The 18,359-nt window shown below is 42.4% G+C and overlaps 1 protein-coding gene across 9 annotated transcripts in view; it reads right to left on the bottom strand.

The window, feature by feature from the left end:
- The window catches only part of DOCK9 (dedicator of cytokinesis 9), a 414,823-nt gene that overhangs the window by 316,860 nt on the left and 79,604 nt on the right, over positions 1-18,359 (bottom strand). For 3 of the 9 annotated variants that reach the window (XM_068267966.1, XM_068267963.1, XM_068267961.1), the window contains exon 1: positions 6,798-7,385. The exons of 4 other annotated variants lie outside the window; for them this stretch is intronic. In XM_068267966.1, coding sequence (XP_068124067.1) covers positions 6,798-6,956 — 159 coding nt within the window. In that variant the 5' untranslated portion in view covers positions 6,957-7,385. Of the gene's footprint in view, positions 1-6,797; positions 7,387-18,359 lie in introns of those variants that run through there. 2 more of the 9 variants (XM_068267968.1, XM_068267971.1) reach the window with 1 other exon arrangement.

Here is an 18,359-nt window from a genome sequence, read left to right on the forward strand (position 1 = left end):
ATTGAATTGCACGATTTCTGTCATAAATTGCGATTTCGATTCGATTCACGATTTTCTTCAAATCAAGCCTTGCACAATGTACACAGTACCATTTACAAACATGCGCTGACAAAAAAATTACATCACACTATCAAATTGATAGTATGATGTCATTTTCTGTCATGTTTGTAAATGTCACTGCAATATGTGACTTTATCAAAACAAATAGCTATTAATCTTAAGTGCAGTGATGAAAATTAAAGCCAAGAATTGCTTTCAATTAGGTATTAATAAGAAACATGCAGGAGTGTGGGCGGAGTCTGCTGGCCATGTTACATAGTTTGATTGACACACATGCGGGTGGAGTCTGCCGCCCGCCCAGCAAAGGATGTTGAAGCACTGGGAGGAGGGAGTTGCCAGGTGAGAGCCTGCTGCTCAAATCATACCACTTAAAAAAAAAGTGACAAATCATTCGATACAAAAAAGTGATTGTCAGCAGCAGACTCAGCCTGCCACCTGCCCAGCTTATGATGTGGAGGTGCAGGGAATATCAGCCGCCGGGACGGAGTGTAAGAGACTGCGGGCCGGGGTGGGCGGAGTCTGCCACTCGTAGCACTCAGCGATTGACAGCCGTGTGGGCGGAGTCTGTCGCCCGCCCAGCTAATGTTGGGAGAGGGAGTGTGGGAGCCTGCCGCCCGCTCCGCTTATTGGCTGCACAGTGGGCGGAAGTTGTGTGAGAGAATGTCCCACCTCCACTCGGAGAACGAGTGTATGCAATGAGCCACCGCAAACTGCCGCTGCACAGAGCGGCAGAGGGGACCGCTGGACGGGCTGCAGAGGGGGGTGAATATCGTTGCCATGGCGATCCCGGAATCGACATTTCCGGGATCGCGATTTCGATCCAAAAACGATATATCGTTCAGGCCTATTACCCATGCACCTCACATGCTATATGCCGCTAGTCACGTTAAGCCCAAGTGCGAAAACAAGGTACGGACACTCAGTGTGGACAGCACGACAGGTAAAGTATAACTAAGCGCACGATGGGGTGGAGGACATAAAACATTAGGGGGACAGCGGCCGGGGGTTTTCAGCACGTTCATCATTATCGCATGCCATTACTGACACGCACCCGATCCAGCATGTCCGATCAATATACTGTATGCAACCAATTTCCACCCGAAACTGGTCAAATTGTCGATTGAGCCTGCTCTTGGCGGCACAGAGTTTCATCAGATTCAATAATAATTATTGAGCCTGATGTTCCATCGGCCGTCAAGTTTATATATGTATGACCACCTTTAGAGTTCAAGTTTTATATCTGTGGAGGAACATGACGTTTTGGTACTTTTAAAAAAAAGTACAAAAACTTTCATGTTGTAACTCTGACATGTCTATTAAAGTGACACTGTAGAGAGGAGTAAGGCTGGGTTCAAAATACAAGGGTTCAGTGCCAGGGACAGCGCATATGTGGTCACCATCCACAGAACCCGTTTGGAAAACTTTCGTTCTATTAGACAGGTCATGGATAGAATTTAATCTGTGACATGTCCCAATTCTGTCTGGTCTACGTATTTAGCGCGCAGGTCATGAATTTGCGTTGTGACACTGTAACAGGGAAGATGGACACAGGATAGAACAGAGATGCACTTGTACTGCTAGGCATCCCTGCTCCTTTGCGGTCACATTAGGACGCTTTACAGATTTCAGTTGGATGTAACAAACTTAAAGAAATGAAAATAATAAATCCACCTCCGGAAATCGTGCAGCCTGCCTTCAGTCCATCACTGTCAGTTTTAGAGTTGCAAATATTAAAATATTGCTGGGAAAATTGCTTTTACAATCTTATCCTCTATGGAACTACACTAAAGACTGAAATTAAGTGTTGCGCAGCCAAACGCCTGTGTGTAATAATGGGACAGTTTCACATTGGTATTCAGGCTTCTTTTACACTGTAAATGGCAATTCCAATATCTTCCAATGACTGGAAGCTAGCAACACAAGAAGGAAAACCACTATAGTATGCCGTATTTATCCTGCTGCAATGAAGCCTTGGATACTTATCTAACTGATGTTGAAATATAGCAATTTTGAATAGATTGACTTATTCTAGGTTAGTACTAACAGAAAAGTTGGCATGAGTATACTTAGTAAAGTGGTTAAAGTGGATCCAAGATAAACTTTTACTCATTGCATAATTGTGTTCCTTTCATATAGTTTATAGGGTATTCAAGCCAAATACTTTTTTTTTGTTTTGTTTTACAACTCTAATTCCCTATAAACTAAACAAGCCCCACCCACAGCTTCTCCAGATAGCCTTGGCACTTTGAACCTTAGTAGCAGGGGGTTATGGGAACTCAGTCTGGGCAGGAGGAGGAGGAGGTTACTAGTCAGAGATTTCAGAGGCAGAGGGGAGGAGGGAGAAGGAGAGTTTTTTCACAGGCTGAGGGCTGGCGATACAGGTCAACTTACCTGTGTGTAATGTGAAAAACAGAACCTGGCCGCTCTCATTGTATCACAGGAATAAATACTCATTAGCTGTTGAAGCTGTTTGCAGCTAGATTTGCTGTGTAAACTTTAGATGAGATATATAGACAAGTTACTTGTTATAGTTAGTTTTTCATCTCGGATCTGCTTTAAGGTTACCCAATTTGAGGAAAATACTCCAACTTCCAAAACTCCCTATGAACTCAGCTGGGGGGTCCTCAATATCAGAAGTCATGTTACCCAATCCCAACGAGCAGACTTTCATGATGCTTCTCCCACAATTCCTTGCGATGGTATGTCATGAACAGTGTCTGATCAGTCAGTGCAGCACCCATCACCAAGTCATCTCTTAGTAGCCACACTCAAATGTACACAGTAGTACATGTTTTGCCTCTGATGAAGCAGGTTTTAGCCACAGAACCAGCTGTCAGGCACCTGACAACCCCACTGTCTTGTACCACAGTGTATACCTGACTGGAATACCAGGCTTTTAAGGAGCAGTGCCTTGCTTTTCTTTTCTGCTCACACACATCCACATAATATAGGTTGGTCCACTTGCATTGGAATCTTCCAGTGTATTATACAACCACACTCTCCATACATAGAACAAGAATAGGTGTTTGCAGATGCTAAAATAACCTTGCTGTATAAAACTCAAACCAGAATTACTGTGCGGCATCACATACAATAACAACTTGGGTACTTATCCGTTAGACGGGCGCATCCGGCAGGTGGCGTTGTTGTTGCTAATTTCAATCATACTTGCTTCACGTAACAAAACTGTGTAACCACCGCAGGTGGTGCTAATTGTATTACTAGTTGACGTAACAATATGTCTATTAAAAAAGTTAAACTAAATGACAAATAAGCCGGCGGCAATGTAACAGATCAAGCCGCCGGCTTTGTGTCTCGCTATCCTCCCCCCTTGGCCTCTCTCCTATAGAACACTGGGGGGGGGGGGGGGGGGGTGTTTGGGGACATGCGTGTCCCCTCAGAGTCGTTCGTCGCGGCAGGGAATTCTGCTCGTTTTTGCGGCGGTTACAATCACAGTTTTGTTACGTGAAGCTTGTATGATTGAAATTAGCAACAACAGCGCCACCTGCCGGATGCACCCGGCTCACGGATAAGTACCACAACTTGTTGCCCTCCTCTCTATTGTCACTATAGTAAGTAGACTTGCTTTTGTTACAATGTAATATCTCTAAAAATCAGATGCGCCATTGTACAGTTTCATTTTATATTATCAAATTAATGTAGTTAGCGTTGTATTACGTACTGTAGAGATGCTCAGTGAGATTACAAATACTTATAGATTGCTGCAAAGTTATGTCAATTGTTTATGCAAATGTATGCAGCTTGAAAAATGCCCAGGACTATTTTTTTTATAAACAGCCAAGTTTATTGAGAAGGAATTGATCATGCAAAAATAAAATCCGTCTGTGCTTAACTGTTCATCTGCTGATTGTTACTTCGCTATCATACTGTATATAGGCGCACAAGAGCAGAAAAACACTTGGCTAGCTCTCATTTGTAGAAAGAACAGTAGAAAAATCATAACAACAAAAAAGCAGCCATTGAACATGAGGCAGTATAGAAGTATTATGAGGGGAATCAGTCGCCCGCTCATTAATATGATCAATAGGGAGTAAACAACATAATAAATGTAGTATAGTTTGGTTTGAGTGGAGTTCATCCAAGTAGACCATGTCTCATCAAATCTAGACATTGCGTCCCTATCCTCATATACTGCCTTACAGTACATGATGGAACCCAGGCAAGTATCCAATGTTTGGTGAGAAGTTTGCTGGCTAGGATAGTGTTTTTCAAACCTGTCCCTGTGACTCCCCAACGGTGGATGTTTTGCAAGCAAACCTCACCTCTGTACAGGTGGGGTAATTAGTGTCTCAGCTACATGGAATCCACTTAGCTGAGACACTAATTACCCCAACTGTGCATAGGTGAGGTTGCCTGCAAAACATGCACCATTGGGGAGTCATTAGGACAGGTTTGAGAAACACTGGGCTAGATGAAGCACCTCTATAGAAAATTGCAGCAGGTATTCGTCAGTAAAGGTGGGCCATGACAATTTGATTGGTCCATTTTCAAGCAGCATGAATTTCCATAGTTCTTCATCAACTCAGAATAATTTGTAATTCACTGATCACCACAAGTAGTGAGAAACGTTGCTAACGGTCACTGAATCAACAGAAAATAATTTGTCACTGCTGTTTAGGTATTAGCAACTACAGTCTTTATTGAAAAAAAAAACAAAAAACAATTTGGCTAGCTTTCTGGCTGTGGTAAGCTTCCCAGCCCTAGTTCACTTAAGACTCTGTGGGATTTGGGAGTATCAGCAATACATTAACCTTTTAATTATTGGGACAGTGCCAAAATGGGAAGTACCGCCAACCCCTGTATCCAAAAATATAGGGCCACTCAACTAGCTTATGTCTAATATATCATAGCTTTATTGCTGGTGACTTCAAGGCATAACAGAGATGGATGGGCACGTTTCAGGCCAAAAGCCTTCTTCTGATAGAGTGTCTATGAATTATTGTACATAAGCTGTTTGAGTGGCCATATTCTTGTATATTATTGATAAGCTCCCCACCAAACTTATAAGCTTCCGAAGTGAAGCAAAGTATATTAACCTCAGTAATGTTTTATCATACAACTGTTTGCCCATATTAGTTTTTATGATGTGGCTACTCTTTTATGATTCTATTCCAACAATATCCTGCACCAAAACTGTATTCACTATGTAAACCCTTGATGGGGAGCCAGTGGAGAACATCTAATCCAAAGTACAAATTCCAATACTCCAAAGTCTACAGAAACATATTTACTTTATTCCAAAAAAGCTTGTACAAAATCCCCCATGACCCATTAAAAGAGCAGATCTGCGGTATCCCTCCTAAGCTGACTCACAGCCGGCTGTGCCACACATCCAGCACCCACCACATCACTGCATACATACATGTAATACCACTTTATATGCTTGGGACTACCCTTTTTAACTCCATGGGGGGTTACAGAACTATGTGACATCTTGTTTATACAGTATATTGTCCTTAGGTAATAATAACATTTGTGACATTCTTTTTCTTGTTTATAGTTTTGATACATACCATTAATCAATAAATGCTATTATGAGGGGAAAAAAATACAAATATCAGCAGGCAATTACATCGCTCAGAATACTAATGCCAGCTCAAGTTCCTCCTGAGATGGAGGGTTGCAGTTTGAAGTGTGCACCTTGCACCGAATACGTTATTTAGGGTGGATGCTGTGCTGAATCAGCCATGATCTTTCATTATCAAATGGTGAACCCACTTGTAAAGCCTTTGTAGTTGAAATTGATAAGGCTCTATAGAATAATAATAATAATGCTGTGATAACCCATAGTTAAGAACGCTAATAAATTACAAATACAACAGGGACAGAGAAACCCCTTGGGATTGGTAATGGCAGGTGGACAGAATTAAGTCTAAATATATTAAAGCCTCAAAGGGGTAGAAAACTGGTGTCTGATTCAACCCACTGGCATCTACCTGTATCGAAAATAGAAATTCTGAATATACTGTCCCTTTAACCAGTTCTCATGTAAGGAAAAAATGTTCATGTGGTGAACTGATTGTGACACACCTAGCTATATACTCACTGCTGCTCCTTGTAATGAAAGTGAACAGCTAACCCAGTACTACAGCATGAATACTATTTCATTCACACAAAGGCCTCAATTCACTAAGCTTAACTCCTGTCTTTAATAACTCTTCTGAGCTGTTTTACAGTTATCATAATTACATCACCATGGTGATAACTGTAAAAAAGCTCAGAAGAGTTATTAAAGACAGGAGTTAAGCTTAGTGAATTGATGCGAAAATGTCCAGCATTAAATGATAGCTCTGCATTAGGACAGGACTCTCACTCATGACCAGCCACATGGAAAAAGCTCTTTCATACATACAGGGTGTAAAATATACTCCAGCTATTCCTGTAATTACCATGCTTTTATAGAGCAATATCCAACCTACTTTTATGAAATACACAACCTTCTTATGTCAATTCACACTAGGGACACAATCCTAAATAAATCCTTGTATGGGTAATGTTAAAGTGCCAAGTACATTATAAAGCCCTATCCCCACCTGCCTTATCTGCCACCTTATATGACAGTCTGCAGAAAAGCATCACAGTCAGCTCAGTTTCAAAACCGGTACATAAGAACTAACAGCAAAAAGGGAGCATGCTATAGGTTTTAAAAGCAGGTGAACACACACAGACATAGGAGTGTATAAAATAGGTAGGAAGCAGGAAGGTTTAATATTTACCAGTGATGAATGTGTGAAGCCCGAATCTTCCCTAGACAAGCTCTGTGCTGTATACTCGATAGCATTATTTCCTCCTTGCTGTTTGCAGATATAAGCACAGTTTCTCTCCAGTACTGTACAGATGCCTTTGAAAAGGACTACACTAGTAGTGCAGCCCATCCCCAGCCTCTTCCAGTGTACATCTCTAGCATCCCTGGCTCCATTTGCAGCATGCCTTGCCCTCACTCTCTGTGACAGTCTCCATCTGCATCCCTTCTCACAAGATGCCTACTCTACGCACGGCGAGCATGTCTCACGTACTGACTGAGCTCGGCACCATGGAGGGAGGAGGGAGAGGGGAGAAATATCTCAGGCACCATGAAATTACTAAATCTATATTCAGAATTAAACGATGTTAAAGCATTCAAAAGAAGCTAGATCAATTCCCTCTGCTCTTCTGAAGACCGCCTCAAGCAATGCCCAAGATGAAGTGGAGAAAATAAGATGCAAATACTGCTGCCAGCCACAGACGATATAAAAGCAGCAGACACAGCTCTTCCTTAGAGAACCTTGCACTACTGCACTCGCAAGGTTTCCCCTGACCCAAATTTACTATTTGATGTTTAATACTTCATTATACAGGGGAGAAAAAACAGCGTGAAAGGGGAAGGGAAAAAGGCAGTCATCACCGTCACTATAGCAACGCGATAGGTCTTAAAGGCCGACTTTACAGAGGATGTTCCTGTACTGGAAATGGATTTCTGACAGCAAATCACTTGGGAGCAGCTGACTGACAGACACAATCTTGCTCTGATTCAGCTTCCTTCATTCTGAGAGAGGACAGGCCAGAACTTTCCATCTGCTGGAAAAATCATTTCACATGCTCGTTATTGTCATGCAAAGTGCAGCACGGCCCAGTGACTGTGCAATTTATATTAGTGCAAATTGGCTTCATCGTTGTAACAATGCACATTGTTGGTCCGTAAAAGACACCTATAAATGACTTTCATGGTTTCTAAAGCAAATACATGGATACAAACAAATGCAGATGAGTGCTACGGAAAAACATTTTTAAAGGAAATGGAAAATAGGTCACCTTTTAAACGAAACATCATGCATAACTACTCATTTTAAATGTGTGTAGTCCTGCCTTTTGACCATCCACTTTTTATTTTTAGAGACATATTGTGTTCACTTTGAAGTAAGCGGACAATGTTTAAACCTACAAAGTGATTCAAATTAATGCCATGCATCAAGATTTGTCTACACATGCTTGTGCTATTTATCATTTTGCAGGCCTTTGAGTCTCAGTACGCAGATATTGACTCCAAAATCACAGCTGAAGCATGCTACCCAACCCCTCCTGCTCCAAAATAGGCCACTTCCTATTTGACAGAAAGGCTAAAAACATTGCACTGAGGAATATATCTGAATGGCAGAGCTGAGTTAGAAGACAGAGTGCTGCTGTTTTGAGGCCTAGCAAAGCAATAATAAAGTACAAGTAGATGCATCAAGGTGTCTGTATGAGTGGTTTGTGATTGGACGAGAAAAATTGTACATTAACCCTAAGCACAGGTCTCTGTAGTCTACCAGACCAGTTACTTATCTTCTTGTTGCTGAGACAAAGTTCAGTTTAGTAAAGAGGAACTGTCGCGAAAATCTTAAAATCGAAAACACATACAAATAAGAAGTACATTTCTCCCAGAGTAAAATGAGCCATTCATTACTTTTCTCCTATGTTCCTGTCACTTACAGTAGGTAGTAGAAATCTGACATTACCGACAGGTTTTGGGCTATTCCATCTCTCCATTGTGGATTCTCAGCATGGCCTTTATTCTTTATAAAGACATTCCCTGAAAAAGATGTATACAAAGATGCTGGCCAGCCTTCCCTGCTCGCTGTACACCATTTTGGAAGTTAGACGTAGCAACTGCCATTCACTAAGTGCTTTTAAAAATAAAGAAAACCCCGAGAACCCCCCGATGAGATCATCTGTCGGTAATGAGAGATTTCTACTTCTTATTGTAAGTGACAGCAACATAGGAGAAAAGTCATTTATGGCTCATTTTACTCTGGGAAAATGTACTGTATTTCGCGCCATATAAGACGCTCCGGAATATAAGATGCACCCAGGTTTAGAGGGCAAAAACCAGGGAAAATATATATATATATATATATATATATATATATATATATATATATATATATATATATATATATATATATATATACTAAACCTGGTGCGTCCATGGTCCAGGAGCGTCTTGTACATGTTATCCCCCAAATGGTACTCCTGTGTGCCCCATCTGTCCTACATCTGTCCTGCTGTGTGCCCCATGTGTCTTTCAGTGTGCCCCATGTGTCTTTCAGTGTGCCCCATGTGTCTTTCAGTGTGCCCCATGTGTCTTTCAGTTTGCCCCTTCTCCCCATGTGTCCTCCTGTGCCCCGTCTCCCTCATGTCATTCTGTGCCCCCTCCTTACGTGCCTCAGCTTTTGCCTTCTAATCACCTCCTGCCCACCCGTGTGCGACTCCCCCGGTCCCCCCTGCGTGTCTCTGATATGCCTATTGTATGTATTTCCCCCCTCAGTGTCTGCAGCATCAGCGGCTTACCAGATCCATGCCGCCGCGAAAACTGCAGACACCCGGCATCTCCATACGCTTCCTCTATTGTGCGCTTGTACTAATGACGTCATCAGTACAAGCGCACAATAGAGGAAGCGTATGGAGATGCCGGGTGTCTGCAGTTCTCGCGGCGGCATGGATCTGGTAAGCCGCTGATGCTGCAGACACTGAGGGGGGAAATACATACAATAGGCATATCGGAGACACGCAGGGGGGACCGGGGGAGTCGCACACGGGGGGCAAGAGGTGATTAGAGGACAAAAGCTGAGGCACGGGGTAGTCTAACGCTGCGGGCCACACAGGCAGGGAATCCCCAACATGGCGGCGGGTCGGCGGTTCGGATCGGCGGGCGTTTGCAAGTTGAGGATTTCCTGCCCTTGCCGTATAAAACGCAGGGGCTTTTTCTCCCCATTTTTGGGGGAGAAAAAGTGTGTCTTATATGGCGCCAAATACGGTACTTCTTATTTGTACGTGTTTTAAATTTTAAGATTTTCGTGACAGTTCCTCCTAACCACTTCACCCCAAAGGCGTTTTTACCCTAACGGACAAAAGCGATTTTCACTGTTCAGTGCTCATCCCTTTCATTTGTCAATAGCTTTATCACTACCAATCACAATGAAATGATCTATATCTTGTTTTTTTTCACCACCAATTAGGATTTTTGGGGTTGATATTTGCTTTCAGTAATTACTTTATTTTCTATGCATTTTAAAGGGAAAAACAAGGAAAAAATGAAAAAAATACACTTTCTCCAATTTCATCCCCTATAGTTTTAATATAAACACTGCTACTGTACATAAAATCCACACATTTTATCTGCCTATTTGTTCTGGTTATCACAAGATTTTAATTATGTCCCTAGTACAAAGTATGGTGACAATATAGCATTTGGAAATAAAGGTGTATTTTTTTCCACTATTTTCACGTGCATGGGAATGTGGGGGCGCGCACAGCGGCAGCAGCACGGTCTGACTTATAAAAACGTCCTGGAGCCATTAACATTGACATTTTTATAAATTAGCGTTGTCAAACAATTCATTGTTGCACACACCTTGCTTCACCTTTTCTCCTAAACAATACGTAGTCCTCTGTGACTTCATCTAAGCCACGAGAACGTAGATATAAGTCTTGTAGCAGAAGCCCACCTGTGCACGATTGGGCTTGCTCTGGCACTATCTGATGCAGCACTAATTGGTGAAAGGGAGTACATGTTTCTTGAACCAATAAAATTGAATTTTTTTTACTATTAAAAATACTTTTATTTTCTCAAATCATAGTGAAAAATGTACCTTGGAGCATTATTTCAAAATCAAATATTTTTAACAAATTGTAACAGGTACATAATCTAAGTTTTGTGATAAACAGTAGAAAAAGCCAAACAAAATGTGTGTTTTTTATCTACAGTAGCCCTTTTTATTTTTAAACTGGAATAGGTAAAACTGAGAAATAATGTGCTTTTTCAATTTTTTCCTTTTTCCCATTAAAATGCATAGAAAACAAAATTGTTCAAGGAAAAAATTTGATACAATGAAAGTCTAGTTTGTCTAGAAAAAAACAATATATATTTCATTTAGGTGTCATATGTAGGGATAAAGTTATTGCTGATTAAATATGGACATAGCTAAACTGTAAAAACTGCTGCTCTGGTCCATAAGTGGGTAACAAGGTCTGGATGCGAAGTAGTTAAGTACACCTGAAGCAAAGTAAAACATTTTGAATTAAGCACAAGAGGTAAAATAACTTGCTCCTGCAGCTCGATTACTTCACTGCCCCACCATTCCCCGTTCCTGTCCTTTCTAATATATTATTTCCAGGAAGCTCCTATGCACAACCGCATTTGAACTGGGCATGCGCAAGTTCCAAAACGTGCATGCGCAAGTTCCAAATCACGCATGCTCAGTAAAAAGAAGTACAGGAAAAAAGAAGAACTTCCAGGAAGCTGTGAACTAAAAAGCTAATAGAACAGAAGACAGCTGGAAGAAATTCAGTCATATGTACTATGACAGGGTTTTTATTTACAGCCACAAAGCTCCATGGAGTTCCCAGGGACAAGATGCGAGTTACATTTTCTCCAAAGCAGACACCGCCACTAATTAAAAAACAATCAAAACAAATATGTTGCTGTCCTAATCTATGAAAACTGTTAGGGCCCTAATACCACTAGTTCTGCATCAGTTCTGCATCGGTTTTCAAGGATCCAGATTTCTGGATGTGGCCATTTAGGGCCTGTTTCCACTACACACGGATTCTGGATGCAGAAAACAGACTCCAATGAATGCCTATGGGTCTGTTTCCACTAAAAATAATTTTTCTGATGCAGAAAAATTATGGATGGCATGTTGCAGATTTTTGCATCATGAATTATTAGAGTCCCTTTCCACTATAACAGTTATGGGAATGCAGCTACCTCGCTGCATTGCATCACTTTCGCTTGCCTTCGCGTCACTTCCGCATCTTCCGATGTGGAAGTAAATAGAGGAGATGGGACACGGATGTGTGACCGCTCTGCAACGCTCCGCATAACCTGCATGCCATGGAAACTGTTCCATTGCCATGCCTTGGGTTCAGGACACCAGCGGTGTGATGCGGCTATGTAGCCGCAGCACACCGCATGTTATGGAAACAAGCCCTTACCCATAGTTACATAGTTACATAGTTACTTTGGTTGAAAAAAGACATACGTCCATCGAGTTCAACCAGTACAAAGTACAACTCCAGCCCGTCCCCCACATACCCCTGTTGATCCAGAGGAAGGCGAAAAAAACCCCCACAAGGCATGGTCCAATTAGCCCCAAAAGGGAAAAATTCCTTCCTGACTCCAGATGGCAATCAGATAAAATCCCTGGATCAACATCATTAGGCATAACCTAGTAATTGTAGCCATGGATGTCTTTCAACGCAAGGAAAGCATCTAAGCCCCCTTTAAATGCAGGTATAGAGTTTGCCATAACGACTTCCTGTGGCAATGCATTCCACATCTTAATCACTCTTACTGTAAAGAACCCTTTCCTAAATAAATGGCTAAAACGTTTTTCCTCCATGCGCAGCTCATGTCCTCTAGTCCTTTGAGAAGGCCTAGGGACAAAAAGCTCATCCGCCAATGCACACATTAGTGGAAGCAGGGTCCATAGGCAGAGTCAGTTTTTCTGCATGCAGAATCCGCATATAGTGGAAACAGGCCTTTAAAGCACACCTGAATCATTCAAAAAAGGTGATTTTTACTTACCTGGGGGCTTCACCCAGCCCTCCGTAGTTATTGAGGTCCCTCAGCGTCATCCGGGTCCCCTCCATTGTGTTGTTGTCACCTTAATTAAATTAGGCAATCTGAACTGAGCAGATGAAAAAAATAATATTATTTGCACTTTCAATGATCCACCCATGTCAGTCTAATACTAGGTACACACTAAGATTTTCTAGCAGATTTACTGTCAGATCGATTATTTTCAACATGTCCGATCTGATAGTAAATCTGCCAGAAAATCTCATCGTGTGTACCTAGCATTAGCCACAACCCTTTGTTGCCATCTTCAACTACATTTCCTATTGCAGCATGCTGCAGATTTTCGGATCGCACTGCGCCCATAAACCTGGTTCAGATTGTACATGTGTAAGAGCCCATTCACACTAGATTAATTTGCCGGCAATTTTCGTCAAAACCGCTCAAGCACATAATACCCTATGGGCCCGTTCTCAGTTGGGCAATTTGCTTTAATCGCAAATCGCCAAACGCAAATGTGTAGCATGCACCATTTTCAGGTGATTGCCTGGCAACTGTGTTTAGTGCTATAGAAGCGCTAATCGCTATCGCGGAAAAATCGATGCAGTGTCCAGTGATTTTTCGGCGTTAATCATGGAAAAATCACTCCCGCAAGTTTGGCGCTTTTAAGTGTGAATGGGGCCTAATAGAGGAAGAATTGCCTCAATCGCCTGCACAGTACCTGCACATCACTCTTACATGTACCCACAGTTACACTGCCTAGGGCCTGATAGATGTTCAGATTGTGCATGAAGAATGTGTAATAGAGGAAGAATCTCCTTATTCCCCTGCAGAGTACCTGCACATTACTCTTACATGTACCCACAGTTACATTGCCTAGGGTCTGATAGATGTTCTTTGTTCCTGTCTGTACCTTCTACAAGTACTCTTACCAAGGACTAGTTTTAGTCTACGACTAAAAGTATAAGAGGCAGAATATCAGCCGGTTAGCCAGGTAACTGGTATTGTTTAAAAGGAAATAAATATGGCAGCCTCCATATCCCTCTCACTTCAGTTGTCTTTTAAAATTCCTAAACGTTGGCAGTTAAGAGATGCATTTCATGTTACATACTTTCAATTAACAATATGCAAATTAGAGGAGTCGGAATCGGAGGAATCCTAACCTGAGGAGTTGGTGGATTTTTGTACCGACGCCACAGCCCTGCCCGTAATGCTATGTTTTTATACACTGAACAGGCAGGTATCAAAGAAATCCACAAAGCAGACATAGTGCTACTGGCATAGCAAGCTAGCGAATTATATAAATGTTTGATTAAACTGGACAAACGACACTAACCCCATCAACTGTGATTCGGTCATATTTGAGTGATATCTTCACATTGAAACAGAAATCTGCTGCTCTTCTACTTATAAAGATGCAATGATCACTGTACTATCTCTGTCTCTCAGGATATCTATTCCCCTTGTCTTTTCACAAGCCCTGTCTCTTTTCATTCCTTGACTACCAATCAAGTCACAGTTTTCAAAGAGACTGATTTTCAAATGTTTTCACTGGTCCTATTTACAGAATTATGTTTTTCCAATTGAGCCAACTGAAGACTGGCTGAATACTGATGTGCATGACAGTAATGTCTTCTATTGCAAAAAGACTTCAGACTGATAATTCGACTGAAGTTTCCTTAGAAATGTGCTGTGGTGCGGAAGAAAATGTAAAATCAGGAATTATTGCACTCTAAGCAGTGCTGCGTTAGGCCACATACAGACATCAGACCATAGTCTTTGGAAAATGAAAGATCACAGACCAATCTTACCACCCTTCCTGTAGTATAAGAGCCATACTCTACACAGTCTTTTCTATGGAGCTGAACTCCACATCAGGAAAAAATCTTGGCAAGATGCTGCACACACACAAAAGATCAGTATCTGCAAAAGATCTGTTCCTGCCAAAAATCCATTCCTGCAAATTGCAATGATAGTCTATGAGATCTGCAGATCATCATACACACATGATTTAACTGACATTCATCTGCAGATCTGCAGATCTGAAAATCCATCCTGGTAAATCTGATCTGCAGATGAATGTCAGTTAAATCATGTGTGTATGATGATCTGCAGATCTCATAGACTATCATTTAAATTTGCAGGAATGGATTTTTGGCAGGAACAGATCTTTTGCAGATACTGATCTTTTGTGTCTGTACAGCATCTGTGTGTGCAGCATATTGCAAAGATTTTTTCCTGATGTGGAGTTCAGCTCCATAGAAAAGACTGTGTAGAGTATGGCTCTTATACTACAGGAAGGGTGGTAAGATTGGTCTGTGATCTTTCATTTTCCAAAGACTATGGTCTGATGTCTGTATGTGGCCTTAGGATGGTCAATGAGATGCAAATAATTTCAAGTTGATGCATACAAACGGTGCAGGAGACTTGGGCGCAGGATACAGCCTGTATGTATGGGCTTATCCTGCTCCTGCACAAATTTCCATTGATTTTAAATACTATTCCCCCTCCAGGCCGCCATGGATAGTGGGGAATGAAATAATTCGGCTTCCAGCAATTGCTGGAGGCCGAATTATAGTGTTTTATAAGTAACTTCAGTTCCGTCTTCTGACGGCGCTGAAGTTACTCAATGCTGCACCCAAGTCTCCTGCGTTGGAATTGCAGTGTTCGATACAAACATTGTATGCAAATTTATGCAACTTGAACATGAACCACTAAAAATCCTGCTGAGGTAAAATTTAACTGGTCCATTTTCAAGCTGCATAAATTAACATAATCCTGCATCAACTCAAAATTATTTGCATCTCGCTGAACATCCCTAGTTCTGGATCCCAGGGTCAAATACAAGCCAGGGTGCGAATTGCATGGAGTTTGGCTGTTCTCCCTGTGTCTGTGAGGGTTTGCTCCGGGCACTCCGGTTGTCTTCCCACATCCCAATAATATACAGATAAGTAAATTGGCTTCCTCCTAAATTGGCCCTAGACTATGGTAGGGATTAGATTGTCACCCCTAGGGACAGTTAATTTAAAAAGACTCTATAAAGCACTGCAGAGTTGTTGGTGCTATATAAATTATAAATATATTCTTTGACTTTCAATCTCCACTTTCACTAAAACATTAGAAGAATCGTATTCATGAATATACATAGTAAAAGAAAGCCTAAAAACTCTAAACCAGTAAGTAGAGTTGGGCGAACTGTTAGTTGAACTGCAGCCGAACTGTTCGGCTGCCCAACCTGTCATGTCGCTGTGGCTCTCACTACTTCCGGGTCGCAATGACCCGGAGTAGTACGTCCTAGATCGCGCTCCCGTTGCCCGTTGTCATGAGTGACGTCACACACATGCGCAGAGAGTGCCCGGCAACGGGAGCGCGATCTAGGACGCGCTCCGCCGGGCCAGCGCAGACGTACTACTCCGGGTCATTGCGACCCGGAAGTAGTAAGAGCCACAGCGATATGACAGGTTGGGCAGCCGAACAGTTCGGCTGCAGTTCAACTAACAGTTCGCCCAACTCTACCAGTAACCATTCATTTGGTCTGTTTACGGCTCTCAGTGCTCCCAATACTTCCCCTTCCTTGCTCTTCATAGCAGTACCTTGATTAGGACAGGAATGAAATCATTTCCAAGGTGTAAACACGGGCAGCAGCTACAGCAATTGTAATATCCAAATTTCCTGCCACAAGACAGCATTTTGTTCACATAGGCTTGAATGGGCTCATTTCTCCATACCCATGAAGCCGAACAGCAGGGCTGGTTAGCAGCAGAGGTTGCTTGTATATCGTATAGGTATCAGAAGGTTAATCCCCAAGAAGATATTGGTAGGTGAACAGAGGTGCCAGAAGGATAAAAGTACATAAAATTTTTTAAAAAATTGCTGGGAGAAAGTGGTGGACTCGCCTCCGTTAAAGCAGACACCAAGGACTGTAAATTTATAGATATACACATTTATTGAAAATACCCCAAAGATGCAACACGTTTCGTTGGCACAGCCCACTTCTTCAGGCAATAAGCAGGGGATAAACAACAGCAATTCAGTTATAGCAAGCAGAGCACCTCACAGCGCCTCTGTTCACCTACCAATATATTTAAGTCCACCCCAGGTGGAGGGGTGATCTACCCCCTTTCTTCCTATCTACAGAGAGCGACTTCTTAATCCTGAGTGAGGACAGGTCTAATCTCCTCACCTGCCTAATGAGTGGTTACCTAGGTGGTAACCCGTGTTTGTGAGTATTACCATCTCATTGTTTCATTTATCCAATCAATTTTGACATACTACACCATATTGGGCTCTCGATTTCTCTTCAACTTTAATCCCCAAGAAGAGGCACTTGAGTCTTTTCCACCTTTTTAATTTGCCTGTATTAGGAGTTTATTATTTCCCCATAGTTTGGAAAAATTAGGAATAAAGAGAATTATATTCCAAAGCCCTGAAGAAGAAGGGGTGGCTTTTTCCCTTCCAAACATGTTGCCAATTTAACCCAATAAACAACAAATCTAGAATACATACGATCCGCCATGTTATCTGCTCACTGCCTTACACTTTGACTTCCGCCTAACCTCGTGCACTCCTCCAGAGTTGGAGCACCGGCAGAGTGCAAGCACCGCTTGGAGATGGAAAGAGTAAGCCGGCTTATTACCTTCCCTCACTTAGAGGAGAGAAGCAAACTCCACAGTGCCCGCCTCGGACACTAAGCCGAGTGCAGGTGACCTTGTTAGGTTGAGTGGAGTTGTTATGAACTGCTGCTGAAAGCAGGGAGAGGAGGAAGAAAAAATGACACTGAATGCCACACACCTGGTCCCCAGCAGAGCGGGACACAAGTCTGTTAGCTGGTAAACCCGTATGGAGAAATCACTAGTCTTTTGAGGTAAGATCATTCTACGGCTGGCTGGCCTGATCCTATTGTACACACAATGGGCTCGATTCACTAAAGTGTGATAACTGCTATCACAGCAGTTATCACGCAACCTGCCGCGCGCAAAGGTCAGCATGCGAACAGCATTACTTCGCGTGATAAGCGAAGGTTTGCACGCGATCAAGTGTGCTTTTCACGTGAAAAGCACACGTAATCGCGCGCAAGCAAACCTTCACTTATCACGCAAAGTAACGCTGTTCGCATGCTGACCTTTGCGCACAGCAGCTCGTGTGATAACTGCTGTGATAGCAGTTATGACACTTTAGTGAATCGAGCCCATTGTGTGTACTCTCCTAATCATGCAGCAGACTTGTACAGAACCAGTGAGCAGCACCAACCAACATGACAACTCAGGTCACTTCCCCTGTACTCCAGAAGTTTTCCTTTCTCCTTACAATTGTACGTTGCACACTGCTGATATCCTGGAGGCACAGCCAAATGGTGTGGCCAATTCTATTACTTCCATATAGGATGATGGTTTTGTATACTATATACAGATCGTGTAGGCAAGCTTTCATATATATCAAAAATTGAATGTCTGTACGGCCACTTATTTTACCACTTCCATATAGTATGATGGCTTACCTATACCTATATATACACTACATGGAAGTGCAGTGTTCTCCCCAGAAATTTCTTCCAGCCGGGTGGCATGAAATAGTAGCCGGGTGGCATGAAAAAGTAGCTGGGTGGGGCGAGATGAGAATGCAGGGGCGGTGCTTCTGTGAGCAACTCTGCTTATAGCATAGGAAGAGGAGAGCCGTTGACAGCCGGGTGGTCATCAAAACTAGCCGGGTGAAGCACCCGGCTAAAAGAGCCTGGGGAGAACAC

Source organism: Hyperolius riggenbachi, chromosome 2 (genome assembly GCF_040937935.1).
Source record: "Hyperolius riggenbachi isolate aHypRig1 chromosome 2, aHypRig1.pri, whole genome shotgun sequence".
NCBI classification, from domain to species: Eukaryota; Metazoa; Chordata; class Amphibia; order Anura; family Hyperoliidae; genus Hyperolius; species Hyperolius riggenbachi.